The 18,932-nt window shown below is 48.9% G+C and overlaps 1 protein-coding gene and 1 pseudogene across 1 annotated transcript; one reads left to right on the plus strand and one right to left on the minus strand.

The window, feature by feature from the left end:
- The window catches only part of LOC107123815, a 135,287-nt pseudogene that overhangs the window by 104,319 nt on the left and 12,036 nt on the right, over window positions 1-18,932 (minus strand).
- LOC107123822 (zinc finger protein 883-like) lies at window positions 8,576-14,366 on the plus strand. The gene is made up of 3 exons (XM_015427163.1): window positions 8,576-8,638; window positions 11,588-11,923; window positions 12,176-14,366. Exons 1-3 carry the CDS (start codon window positions 8,605-8,607, stop codon window positions 13,939-13,941), a joined length of 2,136 nt encoding a protein of 711 aa, XP_015282649.1. The 5' UTR covers window positions 8,576-8,604; the 3' UTR covers window positions 13,942-14,366.

The raw sequence follows: 18,932 nt of genomic DNA on the forward strand, positions 1-18,932 counted from the left end.
GAACATCCTAAGCAACTTAATTAATTATCTGAATGAATGTTTGAAACCGTCGAATGACTTTGGGGAACCTCTGATTGGACCGTCATCTTTTGGAGTTTTTTGGATATGAAGATTAATGAGCTTTTAAAATTCAAATTTAAATTTAACTTTGTATTAGGATTGTTTTTAAATGTATATCTGTTTTTTTTAATTCTGAGAACCATGTTTTATTGTTGCAATATTTATTGCCTGTTAGCCGCCCTGAGCCCTACGGGGGAGGGCGGGATATAAGTGTAATGAATGAATAAATAAATAAATATGAAAAATAAATAAATAAATTCTCCCCCCTCGCCGGACCCATTTTCGGAGACGGCTGAACAGCCTGGGATCTCCCCCCACCCCCCACCCCCGGCAGCGCCACCCGGTGCAGAGTTTCTCCCGAGCAGCCCCGTCGAGCTGCATTCGAGGGTGGGGCGGAGCGCAGCCTGGCTGAAGTCGCGGTCCCTCCGTCCGGGTCTGGCAGCGGCGTCTCCTGGGGAGGATGGGAGGAGGGAGCTTTTCCCATTCACTCGTCTGCAGCACGGAAAGGGTTAAAGTGAGCGAGCCGCTTCCGGGGGGGGGGGAAAGGCCTTTTCCGGCGAGGGGTGGGGAGGCTTTGCTATCGAACGGCCCAAGAAGCCGGGGAGGGCTTGTGGATCTGCCCAGGGAGGAAAAACCAAGCCGTGCAGCCGGGAAGGTTGACTCACAAGTAAGTCATGGAGGGGAATAAGCTTTTCAGTCCCGGAAGAGAGAAACGTGGCTGTCGTGTATTTTTGACGGGGACCTGCTATTAAAACGGTTTTAAAATGTAATAATAAAATATTTTTTAAAATATTTGTTCTATCATGTAGACCAAGGTCCGGTCTCCCTGTGGGTCCTCCTGGATCTCTTTGCTGCCCTTGGCGCAGCGGACCCTGCCACCACCCCCTATAGATAGATGATGGCGAGCTCACTCCTACCGCCTGGTCCTTCTAACTGGAGATGCTGGGAATCGAGCCTAGGACCTTCCACTGGGTGCCAAGCAGATGCTCCACCACTGAGCCAGGGCTTGCCACCAGTTCCCCTCTCAGGACTGGGCAGACCTGCCCTCTTGTTCGGGGGTCGGGGGGGGGGCGGTAAGAGGCATCAGGAGCTGTGGGGGGTTGGAGTGGGGAAAAAATCCTTCCTCAAGATTAGGACCCAGAGAATGGCCCCTGGAGATCTGTTATCGGTTTGGGATGCACAGGGTGGAATCCTCCCCAACCCTCCAAACCCGTGCTCATCTGCCCTTATGTGAAGCTCTTAGGGCCGAATCATTTGTAGTTCTGGGCTTGGTTGTCATCCATCTGCAGACGATAGCAGCTGTGTATATATCTCCTTATCCAAATCTCCTGCTGATGGGTGCAATAAAGGTCTTGCGGTCATCAGCCAGCCGACAGAATACATGCCATCGGGACATGACTGATACAGCCTGCAGGTGGATCCTCCGACCAGCTACAATGTGTGTGTGATTAAATACTATATGTTGACTTCCCTATCCCCCACAAATATATTATTTATTTATTTGACTTATATCCCACCCTTCCACATGGGCTCAGGGCGGCTGACAGGAGGCAATTGCCATACATGACAATAAAAACCAGATAAAACAATCAATTACATTTATATTTACATTTAAAATCGGTGCTCACAAAACAACATCCAGTACAGTGTTTCAAAATTTTACTAGCTCTACTTGATCAGTCTGCGCTATGTTAGTCCATTGTCTTCTGAGTAACTGTAAATCGCTCTGAGCCCGCATGAGTGGGAAAAAGCGATCAATAAATTGAAAGTATTATTATTATTATATTGAATGGCTGCTTGGGCTGCTGTGGTTCAATGGCAAAGTGAGAACAAACTGGAACGAATTCCTGGAAAGACCGAAGTCATGCCAGCTGGGAAGGTGGAGGTCTTGAAGGACGTTCTGCTCCCCACTTTCCATGGAGGTCAGCTGACCCTCACAGACTCCCTTAAGAGCCTCGGGGTTTTTTATTGAAACCCAACAGGATTGCTGGAGAAGCAAGTCAATGCAGTTGCAGAAAAGGCTTCCTTCTGACTCAGCCGAGCCTTACTTTTATACAGCTGATCAGGCCACAGGGTGACATCAAGACTAGACTCCTGTGATGCACTGTGCATGGGTCTCGCCTCAAAATCAGTTTGGGAATGCCATTTGGTGCAGAATGCCGCAACTCAGCTATTATCAGCACCTAGATATTGCTCCTATCCTGCAGTCACTCCACTGGCTTCCCATCAGTTACTGGGCTCTCAGAAAGCATCATACATACATGCATGGTGGGATTGTCTGGTTGTTGCTCAATATTAGAAATACATTATACAACATCCCTGCAAAGACAGTCCCTTTCTAGGCTCTGCCGTGACAGCTTCACTCTTTGGAGCAGGGACTTCTGCAGGTCCCACCCGGCACATGGGCAGAATCAACCACTGCCCGTCCACGTGCCTTCTCCTTCATGGCACCCACCTTGTGGAACGGCCTGCCTGAGGAGGTCAGAAAGGTTCCCACTCTCCTGGCGTTCCACAGCCTATGGAGAATTGAACTATTCAGGAGGGCTTTTCTACACAGGGCAAAGGATAGCCCTGTACAAAATGATTCCCAAAGTCACTTGGAGAAATTCTTAGGGACTATGGTCTATATTAATGCATATTTGTTGTCGTTGCTGTCAAGTGACAGCTGACTTATGGCGACCCCATGGGGTTTTCAAGGCAAGAGGCGTTCAGAGATGCTTTGCCATTGCCCGCCTTTGTGTCATGACCCTGGTATTCCTTGGAGGTCTCCCATCCAAATACTAGCCAGGGCCGACCCTGCTCAGCTTCCAAGATCTGACAAGATTGGGCTAGCCTGGGCTATCCAGGTCAGGGTATTACTGCGTGTAGCTTATTGTAAGTAGGATCCTGTTGTGTAATTTTTGTACTGCTCCAAGTTGTATCCGGCTGCAAGGAGATCAAATCAGTCAATCCTAAAGGAAATCAACCCTGACTGTTCCCTGGAAGGCCAGATACTGATGCTGAAGCCCAAATACTTTGGCCACCAAATGAGAAGGGAGCCCTCACTGGAGAAGACCCTGATGCTGGGAAAGATTGAAGGTCAAAGAAGACGGGGACGGCAAAGGATGAGATGGTTAGACAGTGTCATCGATGCAACGAACATGAAATTGAGCACACTTCAGAGGACGGCGGAAGACCGGAAGGCCTGGCATGATGTGGTCCATGGGGTTGCGAAGAGTCGGACTCGACTGTGCGACTGAACACACTTGTAATGTTGCATCAGGTTAACATTTATGCTTGGGCAGGGGAAGGGAAAGGAGTTTGTAAGTCGCTCTGAGACACCTTTGGGTAGTGAAGGGTGGGGAATAAATCCAATCTCTTCTTTTTCTTCTTCTTTCCTTCAGTACTGTCTTTCAGATTTCTGGTTAGTTCTGCAACCCAAATTCTATTTCATAGTTTACTGAATGTGCCATCCTGTTGACTGTACTGAGTCACTCTGGGGCATCTGCCTTGACTCCCAGTGAGAAAGGCGAACTTTAATAACATAAAGATATGACATGTACATAAATGTTTTGATTTGTTAGGTGCCGTGGGGGCAGAAAAGCGGGATCTGGATTTTGTAAGTTAAAATACCTGAAAATAAATTCTCAGCCATGGTGGCTGTAAGGAGGCCCAGAAAGGACTCCCAGGCGTGGTCACATGGGATGAATCGTACAAGCCCATTGGATGCTCTGCATGCAAAGCATTTGGAAATGAAAAAGTGGAAACTCTCCCAAAAAGATTTTAAGACATGTAATAATACTCAACGGAATATATTAAATATATTGAATATTTAAACACATACAGAAGAAGAAGAGGAAGAAGAAATTGGATTTATACCCCGCCCTTCACTACCCAAAGGTGTCTCAGAGCAGCTTACAAACTCCTTTCCCTTCCCCTCCCCACAATAGACACCCTGTGAGGTAGGCGGGGCTGAGAGAACTCTTGACAGGAACTGCTCTTTTTCAAGAACAGCTCTTATCAGAACTATGGCTTGCCCAAGGTCATCCAGCCAAGTGCAAGTGGAGGAGTAGGGAATCAAACCTGGTTCTCCCAGATTAGAGTCCACGCACTTAACCACTACACCAAACAGCACTTCAAAAGAATGTAATGCACATCATAAAGTGCCACAATTTTATTTATTTATTTATTTATTTATTTGATTTTTATCCCGCCCTCCCGCCGAAGCGGCTCAGGGCGGCTTACAACAATAAAACAACAAAACAATATCTCTAAAACAGTCTATAACCAAAGAATGAAGATTCAAAGCAATCCAATCCAAAATAGTCCACAAGCACAAGCCCTCCTAAGGCCAATAACAGTCCACAGAGAAAATACTGTCCAGTATACACTGACGGTATCGTATATAACAGTGATGGCGAACCTTTTAGAGACCGAGTGCCCAAGCTGCGACCCAAAACCCACTTATTTATCGCAAAGTGCCAACACGGCAATTTAACCTCAATACTGAGGTTTTACTTTAGAAAAAACAACTCATACATTAACTTAAGATGATCTAAACAAAGTAAGGAAGGCAATCCCAAATGCTTTCATTTACTTAAAATTATTTGGCAGAGAATTGGATACTTTAATGATGGTCTGGGCCTGGCTTGGGCAATGGCACCTGTGCCATAGGTTCGCCACCACTGGTATATAATATTAAGGCCATTCCGAAGACAATCCTTTATCAAAGGGTATAGTGAGTCCAGGTAGGTACAATGACCATGCATGAATCAAAATACTGTTTCGTATTAAGTGGAGTCCAAGGCCTCTTAGCAAATTCACAACTCAATGGTATCAAATCTAGCAGGCAAAAAGACTCTAGAGTCTAAATTTACACTCTTCCTTCCTGACTAGTTTTGTGCAAAGCATTTGGGGGAGTACTTCACATCCCATCTGCCATTTTCCTGGTGGTTCATTACCTCCCCCTGGCCCCTGTTCATCCTCTGCCCTAACCTGGAGAGGCTTCATGCTCCTCTGCCCCATTCCCTCTGCCAAGGACTTGCACAGAGCTATTGCCACATGCATCCAACCTACGGAGGAGGTATCTGCAGTGGTTAAGCCCTTACCAGTCATTAGCTGTCTTTTGACCAGGGTTGGTGATGTAGCTCCATTAGCTTTTGGTTTCTTTCTGCCCTTTTGATATCTTTTTCCTCTCTGTCTCTCCATAGCCACGTGAGTAAGGGTATCTTTCCACAGTCTGAAGAACCCAAGGAAAGGGGAAGGAGATGGAAAAGGAGGACCCAGAAGGACCTGGAACTGGCAAGAGATCAAGGAAAGGTTCCCATTCCATCCATGCAGGGAGTGGTGCTGAATTTTGGGAAAAAGCTGTGCCAGAGATCTTGGTTCAGGACACTATGACCGCAGAGGTACGCAGCCGATGCTTCCGGCAGTTCTGTTATCATGAGGCCAGTGGGCCCCGAGAGGTTTGCAGCCAGCTCCATGGACTTTGCAAACACTGGCTGAAGCCAGAGAGGCGCACCAAGAAGCAGATGCTGGACCTGGTGATCCTGGAGCAGTTCCTGGCCGTCCTGCCCCAGGGAATGCAGTGCTGGGTCAGAGGATGTGGGCCGGAGACCAGCTCCCAGGCAGTGGACTTGGCCGAAGGTTTCCTCCTGAGTCAGGCAGAGGAGAAAAGGCAGGCAGAGCAGGTGAGGTAGCATATTCTTCACTCACTTCGAGCAACAACCTTTTCCTAATGCTTCCCAGCCAGGTATTTCTGCCTCTAGAGAATTCACGAGGCTGGGAGGAAAGCCCAAACCTGACTCTTGCCCCTGTGGTTTCACCACCTCTGCTGGTCAGTGCAGGAATGAGGAGTCTGGGAGTGGGACAAGATCCTTCTCCTCGGCTTGTTCCATTCCTTCTCTTACCCCTCTCCCTTGCTGTTGTTTCAGATGCCGGGACCATCAATAAAGATGGAGGCAAAGTTCTCTGAGGAGGAAGGATCTCCTTCGGAGGAAGGGCAGAGAGCTCAGGCCCAGGAAGATGACCAAGATGCCCTCTCAGGTGGTAAGGCTGTTTTGTGGCCAGGTGGGATTGGGGCAGTAGAAGGTTTGGAACACTAGGGAAAAAAACCACTTCTGCTCACAACACAGTGTTGAGTTCTGGGGATGCAGTGCCATAGCATGTAGTGATGGCCATGCCCTTGAAAGGCCATTAGACAGATTCATAGAAGGCAATTCCATTCTCATTCAGATTTACTAAAATATTTCCATGTCACCTTCCTTCCATTAGTGGGACTCAAAGCAGCTCAAAAAAGGAAAGGTAGACCAATCTGGTCACAGCGGTTGGCCACCACAAATGAATGGAACCTCCATGTTCTGGGGCAGCATACCTCTGAAAACGCATTGGTAGTGGCCAACATTTGCCTTCTGTGCCCCTGATTAAAAGCTTTCCAGGAGCATCTGATGGGCCACAGTCAGAAAGAGGAGAATGGACTGTGGATGCCAGCCTGTAGCCGGGCACCCCTGTGATGTTTGGGGGTGACACTTGACTGGATGTGATGTCAGAGCATCAGCAGACGCTCTAGAAACCCATCAATAGTACCCTGGAGTTTTCATGCATGCCAAAGTCACCTCTTGGTTTTTGGAAGGATGTGACAGAGGTGCCCCTCCCTTCTCCTGCCAGCCAGGACTGGAGGGCGTGTGGGAGGGCCCAGCTGGCGGGCAAATAGAGCCCCTGGGCCTTGGGCCTGATCCAGCAGGGATGTTGTCCTGTTTCTGAGCTCCAGAGTTCACTGAGTACATTTCAGTTCTCATAGAAATCTCACTGAGCACTAGGCTTAGAACAAAGAAAAGGAAGTACTTCTTCACCCAAAGAGTCAGTAACACGTGGGACTCACTGCTGCAGGAAGTGGTGGCAGCTACAAGCATAGACAGTTTCGAGAGGGGATTGGATAAACATCTGGAACAGAGGTCCATCAGTGGCTATTAGGGGTGTCAAAAATAAGGCCCGGGAGCCGGAACCAGCTCATCTAGGGCTGGCATCCAACCCGCAAGCAACTGGTGTGAGGGAGGGGAAAGGAGGCTGCTTCGAGGGTGGGGGTGGGCAGAGCCACTCCGCTTGTGGCTTCAGCAGCAGGGCAAACAAGCTTGTCTGCAGCTTTCAAGCAGAACCCCTTCGCTTCAGCGGCAACCTCACTCGTAAGTTGGGATCCACCGCAGCCACATCCGGGTTCCAAGGCGAGGTCGCATGCCTCTCCGCTCGACCTGCAGCTCTGGGGATGCTGTTCCGGATGGCTGCAAGGATCGGCGTTTGCATGTGGGGGGTGCAGACGATCCTCTGCCGGGGCCTGCTGGCGGCCAGTGGCACCGCTGTTCTCATGCCCCCACCTCATGGCAGCTTTGCTTTGGCCCACGGAGGGCATTCTTCTGCAGTTTCTTCCACATATCAGGGGGGCCTAGTCCTGCCAGCATGCGACTCAGCGGCCAGGCTTCCCTTCCCCGTGGACCACCCGGTGGCCTTCAGCCGTGAACTGCAGCCTCGTGGGGGCGTGGTGCGGGCAGTCTCCAGTTATACTGGTCACCAGGTGGCCTGGGGCCTCTGCCACATGCTCGGCCTTGTGTGCACGGTGGGCTCTGTTTGTAGCAGGTACTCCTTTGCATATTAGGCCACACACCCCTAATGTAGCCAATCCTCCAAGAGCTTACAGAGCTCTTCTTACAGGGGCTACTGTAAGCTCTTGGAGGATTGGCTACACTAGGAGTGTGTCGCTTAATATGCAAATGAGTACCTGCTACAAAAAGAGCCCATGAGCTGGGATCCTTCAGCCTGGGGCAGCTGTCACTGCACGGGGGGGATAAGACTTGCCGAAAGTCTCTAGTGTGAACCCCCAGCATCGCCCCACCATGGATCGCCTGACGGCCCTGGCCGAAGGCAGCCGCTGCTGCACAGGCATCTCCAGCTGATCAGGCTCTGCTTGGCCTGGGTCCCGCCATGCACATGGCCTCAGACCTTCGCCACCACCCCCTCACTTCCACAGGTGGCGGGCTTATTTCTCCTTGTCTTCCCAGTCCCACGGTGGCTCAGAGACATGGGAGAGCTTGCAACACCCTGGGAAGGGAGGGTGCACGAAACAGGATTCAAACAAGCAAATGAATGGACGGACTGTCGCCTAACAATCTTTCTTCCTCCTTCGTCTCCCTCTCAGGAAGTGAAGAAACGGTGTTCAGGGATCAGTTCTGCAGAGGAGGGGAAACGGAAGCTGTGCCTCCAGCCCAGGTAGGGGAGATGTGTGAGGGACAGCCTGGGTCCCCCCTCCTTTCAGAGGGGGGCTTTTGCTCCTGCAGTCGCTGCTAAGGGAGAGAGGCTCTGAGTGCCACTCCCTTTGCCCATGCCAGGCTCTGCATCCTGCACCTTCCCCGACCGCTCCCTTCCAGTGTGCCTTCTCTGCCTGGCATGATCTCTGAGGAGGGAATCTGCTTTTTCTTTCAGTGTCCATTTTCCTTTGAGGAGGTGGCCGTGTATTTCACAGAGGCAGAGTGGGCGCTCCTGGATCCGGGCCAAAGGGCTCTCTACAGGGAAGTCATGCTGGAGATCTGTGGGAGCGTGGCCTCTCTGGGTAAGGATCTTCCATGGGTGCCAAAGGTGCAAACTGCCACCACTGAGATGAGGCATGAATCAAAATATTGAACGTGAATACATCGTTTTCAGGTCTGCCCTGCTACTTGTCCCCTGTTTGGGGTCTCGAGGAGTCGGGGTGGCAGTAAAAGTGACCTTCAGCACGGCCTGGGAGAGCGACCCAATCCACTTGGCTGGCCCAGGGGCAAGTGAGGCCTGTGTTGTGTCCAGCACCCGAGCCAGAGAGGGTGTCCTGGCCTGGAGCCCAGGAGAGGCTGAGAGGCCCTCAGAAAAGGGTCTGTGACCCAAATCACTCATGGACGTCCACCCCTGTGGCTAGCAAAAGCATCCTCCTGCTAGCAAAGAGAAAACACATGTATCGTGGGGTACTAATTCCCGAGATTGTAAACCTATGACTACCTGGGTTGAGATACAGACCAACGCTCAAAAGAAATGAAAGGTATCAGCTTCTTAAACAAGAAAATCAATTCATTCAGTTAACAGAAAGAGAACCAGGTTAGGTCAGGAAAATAAGAAAAATTAAAAAATAGAGGTGCCTCAGAAAGGAAATAAATGTGCCTGTAAAGTGCAAACACAGTTTAAACCCTTTCCCTCACAAATGTCCTGCTAATACTGAGGCCAGTGTTGTGGGTGTCACCCGAGCCAGAGAGGGCGTCCTGGCCTGAGGCCAAGAAGGGGCTGAGAGGCCCTCAGAAAGGCCCTGGAAGGGTTCAGAACCTGATTTACAACATGCTCTTCCCCCAGATGGGATAACAGCCATCCCCTCTGACTGTGATCTGGTACGGATCCCTCCCCCTTAAACTGGAAGAATTCTTCCTCCTTGGATTTCTTTCCTGTATAAGAATGATCACTTTCTCTCTCTCTGCCAAAGAAGCCAGAAATGTAAGAGAGACTATGGTGGAGACCAATGGTCCCTCTAAGCTGTAGAGTCTTGTGAGCAAAAATCCCACTTTGTGAGCTCCTGGCATTAAAGCTATGAGCAGTGATTTGGCTGCTGCATAAATTAGTTTGCTCTGGAGCCATCCTTCCTGAGCTGAGAGAAAAATGTGTGAGCCGGAGGCTAGAAAACTGTGAGCTAGCTCGCACTAACGCAGCTTAGAGGGAACACTGGTGGAGACATACAGAGGCCTTTCATCTGAAGAAAGGCTGGAGAGTTCCTCAAGAAAAGAGAGTATGTCCTTCCCAAATGACCTGACTGCGAGCGGGTATCCTTCACAGTTATGTCAAAGGAACGAGCGAGGAATAGGAATGGAGGGTTTCTGCTCTCCTTAGCAACTCTTGGTTTGGTAGCATTATAAAGCATGCTGGATTAGGAGGGAAGGAGGCCTTCTGGGACCCGAAATCTGGAGGTTCAGAAGCTCTTTCTGGGCCTGAGCTCAGTGGTGGGTCTTGAGATGGTGCGGTATCCTTAAATACTGGATAGACTACGGAAAGGTGGGTTAGGGTCAATGTTCCCTCTAAACTGTGGAGTCTTGTGAGCAAAAATTCTACTTTGTGAGCTACTGGCATTAAAGTTGTGAGCGAGCGATTTGGCTGCTGCATAAATTAGTTTGCTCTGGAGCCACCCTTCCTGAGCTGAGACAAAAATGTGTGAGCCGGAGGCTAAAAAACTGTGAGCTAGCTCACACTAACTCAGCTTAGAGGGAACACTGGTTAGGGTTACATAAGAACAGCCAGGCTGGATGAGGCAAAAGGGCCATCAACGCTGGTCCTTCAGTCGTCCCCCAGATGCGTTAACACCCCCCCCCCCAACAACTGCTATCCCTTCCAAAAAGTGTAGGGGGTGCCCTTTAAACTGTGCTGTTCACTTGGTGAGGGTCCGGCATCCTCCTCCCTTATAGCAAGCATGTTTTTTGGGGGATGTAACCTTGGCAGTGGCCTCAGACCAGGGTTCCTCCCAAATCTGCAGGACCCCCCTCCCAGGTTCTTCCTCAGCCACTCTAGTACATAGATAACATTTTGCTATCCCTCCCCCTCCCCTTCCTTTTACAGCAGGCTTCCAGCATACGTTTAGGTGCTCTGTGCCACCCCCACCCCCAATCTCCATCTGTCTCTCTCCAGATGTTCTCATCAGTCCATTCCCTTCCTATTCCCTTCTTACACAAGAACATAAGAAAAGTCAATGTTAGATCAGGCCAATGGCCAAAGGTCCACCCAGTCCAACACTCTGTCACACAGTGGCCAAAAAATACCAGGTGCCATCAGGAGGTCCACCAGTGGGGCCGGGACACTAGAAGCCCTCACACTGTTGCCCTTTACCACACTGGTACTGTTTTTTTTCTTTTCAGTCCTCTCACTCCTTGCTCGTTCTGTCTGTCTGCTGCCCCACCCCCCACCTCGGCATTATTAGGCAACTCCTGAGGGTCCCTGCTGGGCCTCCTTGTGACACCTCCGGTGAGCTCTCCAGCAGCCTCCTTAAGTGCTCCCCCCACTTAAACTTTTTAGTTGTCCAGCCAGCCTCCGCATTCCCATTAGCCACGTCCCTTCCGGCCCAGTCATGCTGGACACGACCTCCGGCTGCTGCCTTGACTTTGCAAGGCCTACTCATGTGTCATGGGGGAAAGAAGTTCCGCCAAAGGAAATGGCACCCTTGTGAATGAGGAGTGCCCGATTGGTGGCTTGGCTACTTGCATAGGCACTGATTGGACCTCTATCTGTATTCCAGCAGCAGATGTAGAGGAGACACTTGGGGGATTCCAGGGGTTCTCTTTGGAAAAAGCCAAGAATGAAGAGGCTGAGGGAAACTTCAGAGATCGATATGGACTATACAGGCAGGCAGGAACCCACTTTTAACGTGTATATTATTGTACACTGTACACTGTAGAGCAGTAACAAGGCCCTGAAACACTTTGAGTGTGGATGGAATTTCAAGTGCAAATCAGACCCCCTTGTGTGGGTGCTAATGGGATCTCTCTCTTTACTCCAACAGAAGGTGATCAGAGGAACAAGGAGGATGAGGAACTGCATCGTCTATCGCCAGACGAAGTCAAGAATGAAGACTTAAGACGAAACTTCAGGAATCAAGGCAGACCCAAGACGCAAAAGGGAAACCATGCAGTCGAAAAGAGGGATCAGCCCATTCCTTGCCAAGTAATTCCCCTGATGGAAGAAACGTACGAATGCTTGGAGTGTGGAATGAATTTCTCAGATCAAACCCAATATAATATCCATTTGCGAATGCACAGTGGAAAGAATATCCATCAATGCTTGGACTGTGGAAAGAGCTTCCTTTGTAGAGCTGAACTACTTAGACATCAACAGACACATGCGGGAGGGAAACATTATAGTCGCTCAGACTGTGGCAAAAGTTTCTTACAGAAATCAGACCTTATTAAACACCAAAGCATTCATTCAGGAGCAAAGCCATTGATCTGTTCAGAGAGTGGAATTACATTCTCTGATGGAAGACATGGAAATCTGCATTTCCCAAGGAACATTATAATAAAGGCATGTAAATGCTTTCGGTGTGGGAAGTACTTTAAATACAGATCACAGCTCCTTATACACCAGAGAATACATACCGGGGAGAAACCTTTTGAATGCTCAGAGTGTGGAAAGAAATTCCGTCGGAGTAGCTATCTGCAACAGCACCTAAGAAACCACACAGGGGAGAAACCTTTTGAATGCTCAAAATGTGGAAAGAGATTGCGTGACAGTAGCAATTTCCAGCGGCATCTGAGAACTCACACAAAGGAGAAACGTTTTGAATGCTCAGAGTGTGGAAGGAAATTCAGTCAGCTTGGCAGTCTTCAGCAACATCAAAGAACGCACACAGGGGAGAAACCTTTTGAGTGCTCAGAGTGTGGGAAGAGGTTCAGTGGGGCTGGCAGTCTTCAGCGTCATCAAGGAATCCACAGAGGGGAGAAACGTTTTGAGTGCTCAGAGTGTGGGAAGAGATTCAGTCAGAGTGGCCATCTGCAACAGCATCTAAGAACCCACACAGGAGAGAAACCTTTTGAATGCACAGAGTGTAAAAAGAGATTCAGTTTGAGTGGCAATCTTCAACAGCATCTTAGGACTCACAACAGAGAGAAGCCTTTCGTATGCTCCGAGTGTGGAAATAGATTCAGTCACAGATGCAGTCTTCAGCATCACCTAAGAACCCACACAGGAGAGAAACCTTTTGAATGCTCAGAATGTGGAAAGAGATTCAGTCACAGATGCAGTCTTCAACAGCACCTGAGAACTCACACAGGAGAGAAACCTTTTGAATGCTCAGAATGTGGAAAGAGATTGTGTGACAGTAGCAATTTTCAACGACATCTGAGAACCCACACAAAGAAGAAACCTTATGATTGCTCAGAGTGTGGAAAGAAATTCAGTCAGCTTGGTAATCTTCAACAACATCAAAGAAACCACACTGGAGAGAAACCTTTTGACTGCTCAGAGTGTGGGAAGAGGTTCAGTGGGGCTGGCAATCTTCAGCGTCATCAAGGAACCCACAGAGGTGAGAAACCTTTTGAATGTTCAGAGTGTGGGAAGAGATTCAGTCAGAGTGGCCATCTGCAACAGCATCTAAGAACCCACACAGGGGAGAAACCTTTTGAATGCTCAGAGTGCCGAAAGAAATTCAGTCGAAATTGTGACCTTCAAAGGCACATAAGAACCCACACAAATGAGAAACCTTTTGAATGCTCAGAGTGTGGGAAGAAATACAGTCAAAGTTGTGACCTTCAAAAGCATCAAAGAACCCACACTGGCGAGAAACCATTTGAATGTTCAGAGTGTGGAAAAAGATTCAATCGAAATGGCAATCTTCAGCACCATCAAAGAATCCACAAAGGGGAGAAACCATTTGAGTGCTCAGAGTGTGGAAAGAAATTCAGTTGGAGTGACCATCTTCATCGGCATCAGGGAATCCATAGAGGGGAGAAACCTTTTGAATGCTCAGAGTGTGGAAAGAAATTCAGTCAGAGTAACAACCTTCTACAGCATCAAAGAACCCATACAGGGGAGAAACCTTTTGAATGCTCAGAATGTGGAAAGAGATTCAGTCAGAGCAGCCATCTTCACAAACATTTAAGAACTCACACAGGGGAGAAACCTTTTGAGTGCTCAGAGTGTGGAAAGAGATTCAGTCAGAGTGGCAATCTCCTATTGCATCAAAGAACCCACACAGGGGAGAAACCTTTTGAATGCTCAGAGTGTGGAAAGAGATTCAGTCGGAATGACAATCTTCAACAGCATCAAAGAACCCACACAGAGGAGAAACTTTTGAACGCTCAGAATCTGGAAGGACCTTCAACAGAATCTAAGAACCTACACCAAGGAAAAATGTTTTGAATTCTCAGCGTGTAGAAAGCATCTACAAACTCAGACAAAGGAGAATCCATTTTAATGTTCATAGTGTGGGAAGGGATTCAGTCAGCATGGCAGTCTTCAAGAGCATCAAAGAACCCACACCAACAGAAACCATATAACTGTTTAGCTTATGTAAAGTGCTTTTGCATCTGCCCAGAATCCTTACCCTAACCTGGAAGAAATGATAGAAATATTCAGACTGGAGACAGAGCTCAAACAGATCTCACGGGGAAGAAAGGATATGTTCTGAGGGTGGGAGGAAATTCAAGGTCAGCCCATATCTCCTTAACCATTGCGGAATCCACACAGGGGAGGAACCTCATAAATACTTAACTGTGTAGCAAGCGCTTGAGGCAGAGACCCAAGCAATGTTCCCTCTAAGCTGTGGAGTATTGTGACCAAATTACTTTGTGAGCCAAAAACCTACTAGCATTAAAGTTGCGAGCAAGCCTGCATTTGACTATCATGTAAATTAGTCTTTAGAAGATTATTACTATGACCTTGTAAAAATCTCAGAATGAATTCTTTTAAACTATATTTTAGGAATGATTTAAACATTATAAGTGAAAACAGAATCAAGTCGAATTTCATTACAGAAAATGTTTTAATTTAATTTCTCTCTTCTCTTTTCCTCTGTTTTCCAGAAATTGTAAATACTGTCAGTATTAATGTTATTCCCATTAGACGTATGCAGTTCAATTCTCATTAAGTTCTCCAGGTGATCTGCATCTAGCCGGTTTCCAACCTTCGTTTTAATGGCATTCGTCAAGCTAAAACCTCTCTCGCAATCAGCACTTGAGGCTTGAAAAGTTCCACAAATATCTAGGAGAAGATTTAGTTCACTGAATTCTTCTTGTTGCCATGTAAATGTTAGAATATGTCTTGAAAGGTTTTCATTGCTTGAGCTTTTATCTTCACTTCAATTATTAATTTGAAGTCCGAATACTCTTTATGAAGTTCCTTATCATACGATTGTTCATCTTTCTGGAATGAAATGCAGTAACAGATAATCCTGAAAGCTCTTAATTCCCAAAGGAAAACTTGTCCAGGTTGAAGGAATTTGATACACGGTCTTTGTCAAATACACATCATTCCTATAATACATTCTCTGGAAATCTTTTATCCACGTGGTTGCAAGTTTGCCTTATAAAACAGAATGACATCCATCTTTACTGTACAGTTGTAAGATGGAATTTGATCTTGTACAGTTTCACTGAAATGGACTTTGTCTCCCTCATTCCAAGTCTCCCCTTCCTCCCACCACCCCCAGCCTGACAGGTAGTCACTGCAGAGCTGGTCTTTGAAACTGGGCTGTTTTTTCTTTCTCCCTAGTGGCTCAAGTGGTTAAGATGCTGAACTGCAGGCTATGGAAGGTCAGTAATTCAGCAGTTCAAGACCTGAGTGTGCCACATGACGGAGTGAGCTCCCATCTCTAGTTCCAGCTCCTGCCAACCTAGCAGTTCGAAAGCAAGAAATTGCAAGTAGATAAATAGGGACCACTTCGGTGGGAAGGTAACAGCGTTCCGTGCGCCTTGGTGTTTAGTCATGCCAGCCACATGACCACGGAAACGTCTTCGGACAGCGCTGGCTCTTCGGCTTTGAAACGGAGATGAGCACCACAACCCTAGAGTCGGATTCGACTGGCTTTCGAGCAACGGAACCTTTACCTTTACTAGTGATCCCAAAGTGAGGAAAAATGCATGGTAGAAAGGTCCTGGTGACTTGGCAGTCTCCCTCATGATCAGCACAGATAAATGCCAAGAAAGTGTGTGCAGGCATGAGAGAGAATCAGTCAGAGCTGCCAAATGCAATCAAGGGCCCATCTGGATCTCTCTCTTCCCCAGCCTCACCACCTCTCACTGGGTAAGCCTAGCATTCAAGTAGGTGGTCTCCTTCTGAGTAATGGCTCTCCCTGCAGGAGCTTAACAGAGAGTCCTCCCTGATGGGAAGGGAAAGGAGCCTGCATAAACTAGAGGCTCTGGGGCATCCAGCACTCCCTTGGTCATCTTCAGCAGCCAAGCTGAGGATGTCGGTCACACAAGAGCCAGGCTGGTAAAGGCTCCTGGGTGTCAGGGTTCGATAGTCAGATCACACCACCCAGCGCTTCATAAGAAGAATTCCGTTCATTGGTAGTTCATCACTATGACACGTGAACTTGTGTCAGGAATGGCCCGAAGCATCAAAGTACCCTGAATTATACCAGGTTCAAAACACACACCCCTACAAGCAAAGGCCAATAAGCAACGTCCGCGTGCGCGGGGGAAAGAGAGCGGGCAAATTAGAAACTGTTTGTTCCCAGCGAGTCAGTAGCAGCCGGAACCGCCAAGGTCAGAACAACTAAAGCAGATAAAATCCAGACAGTAGACTTTGTTAGTGTACCAGGCAGAGGCCGGGAGGATTTCCCCACACACATTCCAAAGAATAGCAGTGTTAACTGACATCCTGCCTTCCCAAAAGCTCCTCCCCCGGTTTCCCCAGGAAACAATGGTGGAACCTGCATAGAAGAAGAAGAGAAGAGATTGGATTTATACCCCGCCCTTCACTACCCAAAGGTGTCTCAGAGCGTCTTACAAACTGCTTTCCCTTCCCCTCCCCACAACAGACACCCTGTGAGGTAGGTGGGGCTGAGAGAGCTCTGACAGAAACTGCTCTTTTCCAAGGACAGCTCTTATCAGAGCTACGGCTTTCCCAAGGTCATCCAGCAGGTGCAAGTGGAGGAGTGGGGAATCAAACCTGGTTCTCCCAGATTAGAGTCCGCGCACTTAACCACTACACCAAACTGGTGACGATGAGGGGCCTTGGTGTGACCCACCTCCACCCACTTGTGATGCTGCGGCCCAAAGTCAGCCCATTCCACCAAATAGTTCAACTTCTTGCGCTTAAGCTTAGAGTCCAAAATATCGGCCACTTCAAAATGCTGTTCGCCTTGCACCATCGGGGGGGGGGGCTGTGCCCTTTGGGGTCTCCAACCATTAGGTCCAGGATCCCGTTTTAAGAGGCTGGAATGGAAAATGGGACGCAGAAACTTTAAATTTTTAGGCAAATCCAGTTCAACAGTCACATCATTGATCTTACGCAACACCTGAAAAGGGCCAATAAACTTCCACCCCAGTTTATGTGTAGGGTGAAGACCCTGGATGTTCTTAGTGGAAACATAGATAGGTTCCCCTGGCTGGATGTCCCAGCTCTCAGAACGTTTTTTGTCCGCCTGCGCTTTATAAGCGTCTTTGGCCCTATCCAAAGCCTTGCACTGGACCGGCCATGCATCCCGCAACCGCTGACACCCACATCCTCCACATCCCCCTCAGGCAGGGTAGAGTCCGTCAGGAAGGGGAGGAGCGGGGCCTCATATCCATAAAGAGCCATGAACGGGGAGACCCCCCGTAGATGAGTGATAATGCATTGTAGCAAAATTCGGCAAAAGGGAAGAGCCCCTCCCAGTCATCCTGTTGCTAGTTAGTGAAACAATGGAGGTACTGCTCCAGGGTTTGATTCACCCGTTCCATTGAACCATCAGTCTCTGGGTAGTAAGCGCTGCTCAGGCCCCGCTCCACCCCCAACAGGTCCATGAGTTCCTTCCAGAACTTGGAAACAAATTGTGTCCCGCAGTCGGATATTATCTTGCGGGGCAAAGTATGTAGTCTGAAGACCAGTTGGATGAATGCCTTGGCCAGAAGGCAAGCCATAGGCATGGACTTAAACGGGACAAAATGGGCTTGCTTGGTGAAAAGATCCACTATCACCCATATAACCGTTTCCCTCAGGCTGGGAGGTAAATCAGTGATAAAATCCATGGAGATCACCTCCCACGGGGGGGCGAGGGTAGGCAGGGGCCGCAGCAGTCCAGGTGGCTTCCCGGGGTGTGGTTTACACATGATGCACGTCTGGCATGACTGGACAAACAGAGAGATCCTTTTTTGTTTGTTTAAATGAGAAACAGAGAGATCCTTATCCCCGGCCACCAGAACTGACGTTGCAGTAAATGCAACGATTTCACAAAGCCCGGGTGCCCCGCCATTTTACTGCCATGAACCGCTGACATGACATCCCCCCCCCCCCCCCCGCAAGGCAGATGGAACAAACAGTTTGTGCCCGTGGTACCAGCAGCCGTTCGCCCTTTCTTCCACCTCCACCTCCCTTTCCAGTGCCTTTCGATCAGAGTCCAAGAGGGCAGAGGCGAATTTCATTTCCCAGCCACCCCCCTCACCAGGGGGCAAGGCCTTCGCTTGGCTGCGAGTCAACACTGCCCCCCTAACTGGGAGGGAGTGAACATAGAGTCTAGCACGTCCTCTCGCTGACTGTCATGCTGAGGAAGGCGGGACAATGCATCTGCGAGAGAGTTTGTTTTGCCCGGCAAATGGTGAAGTTGAACTTGGAGAAGAAATCCGCCCACCGCAACTGCTGGGCATTAAGGTTGCAGGGCGTCCACAACACCTCCAAGTTTTTATGGTCAGTCCAGACCTCAAGCGGCACAAGTGGCACCAGGTTGAGAGGGCCAACTTAACCGCCCCCGCTTCCTTGGCCCACACCGACCAGTTCCGCTCTGTCATTGAACTTGCGTGATACATATGCAAGGGGGTGCAACCTCCCACCCACCCCCCTTCTTGCAAAATGGCGCCACCCATGGCAACATCTGACACATCAACTTGCAGAATTAATTTTTTATTTTCATCGGGGTGCGCTAATACTGGCTCGGATGTGAACAGAGCCTTCAAGCGATCGAACGCCTCCTGGCATTCAGCCGACCACGTCAGTTTAGCACCTGGACGAGTACTCTTGGGCCCCTTTCCCTTCGTTTTTAATAAATCCGTGAGTGGTAAACTCACCTGGGCAAAGTTGATGAGAAAAGATCTGTAAAAATTGGCGAATCCTAAGCCCCACCTGGCCCACCCACTTTCTAGAAAAACACAGTGGGCACCAGGAAAGGAGTCAGTGGGCACCATGGCACCCAGGGCTCTTTCTGTAGAAAAAGC

The sequence above is a fragment of the Gekko japonicus genome, unplaced genomic scaffold (assembly GCF_001447785.1).
Source record: "Gekko japonicus isolate JY-2015 unplaced genomic scaffold, Gekko_japonicus_V1.1 scaffold712, whole genome shotgun sequence".
Classification (NCBI taxonomy): Eukaryota; Metazoa; Chordata; class Lepidosauria; order Squamata; family Gekkonidae; genus Gekko; species Gekko japonicus.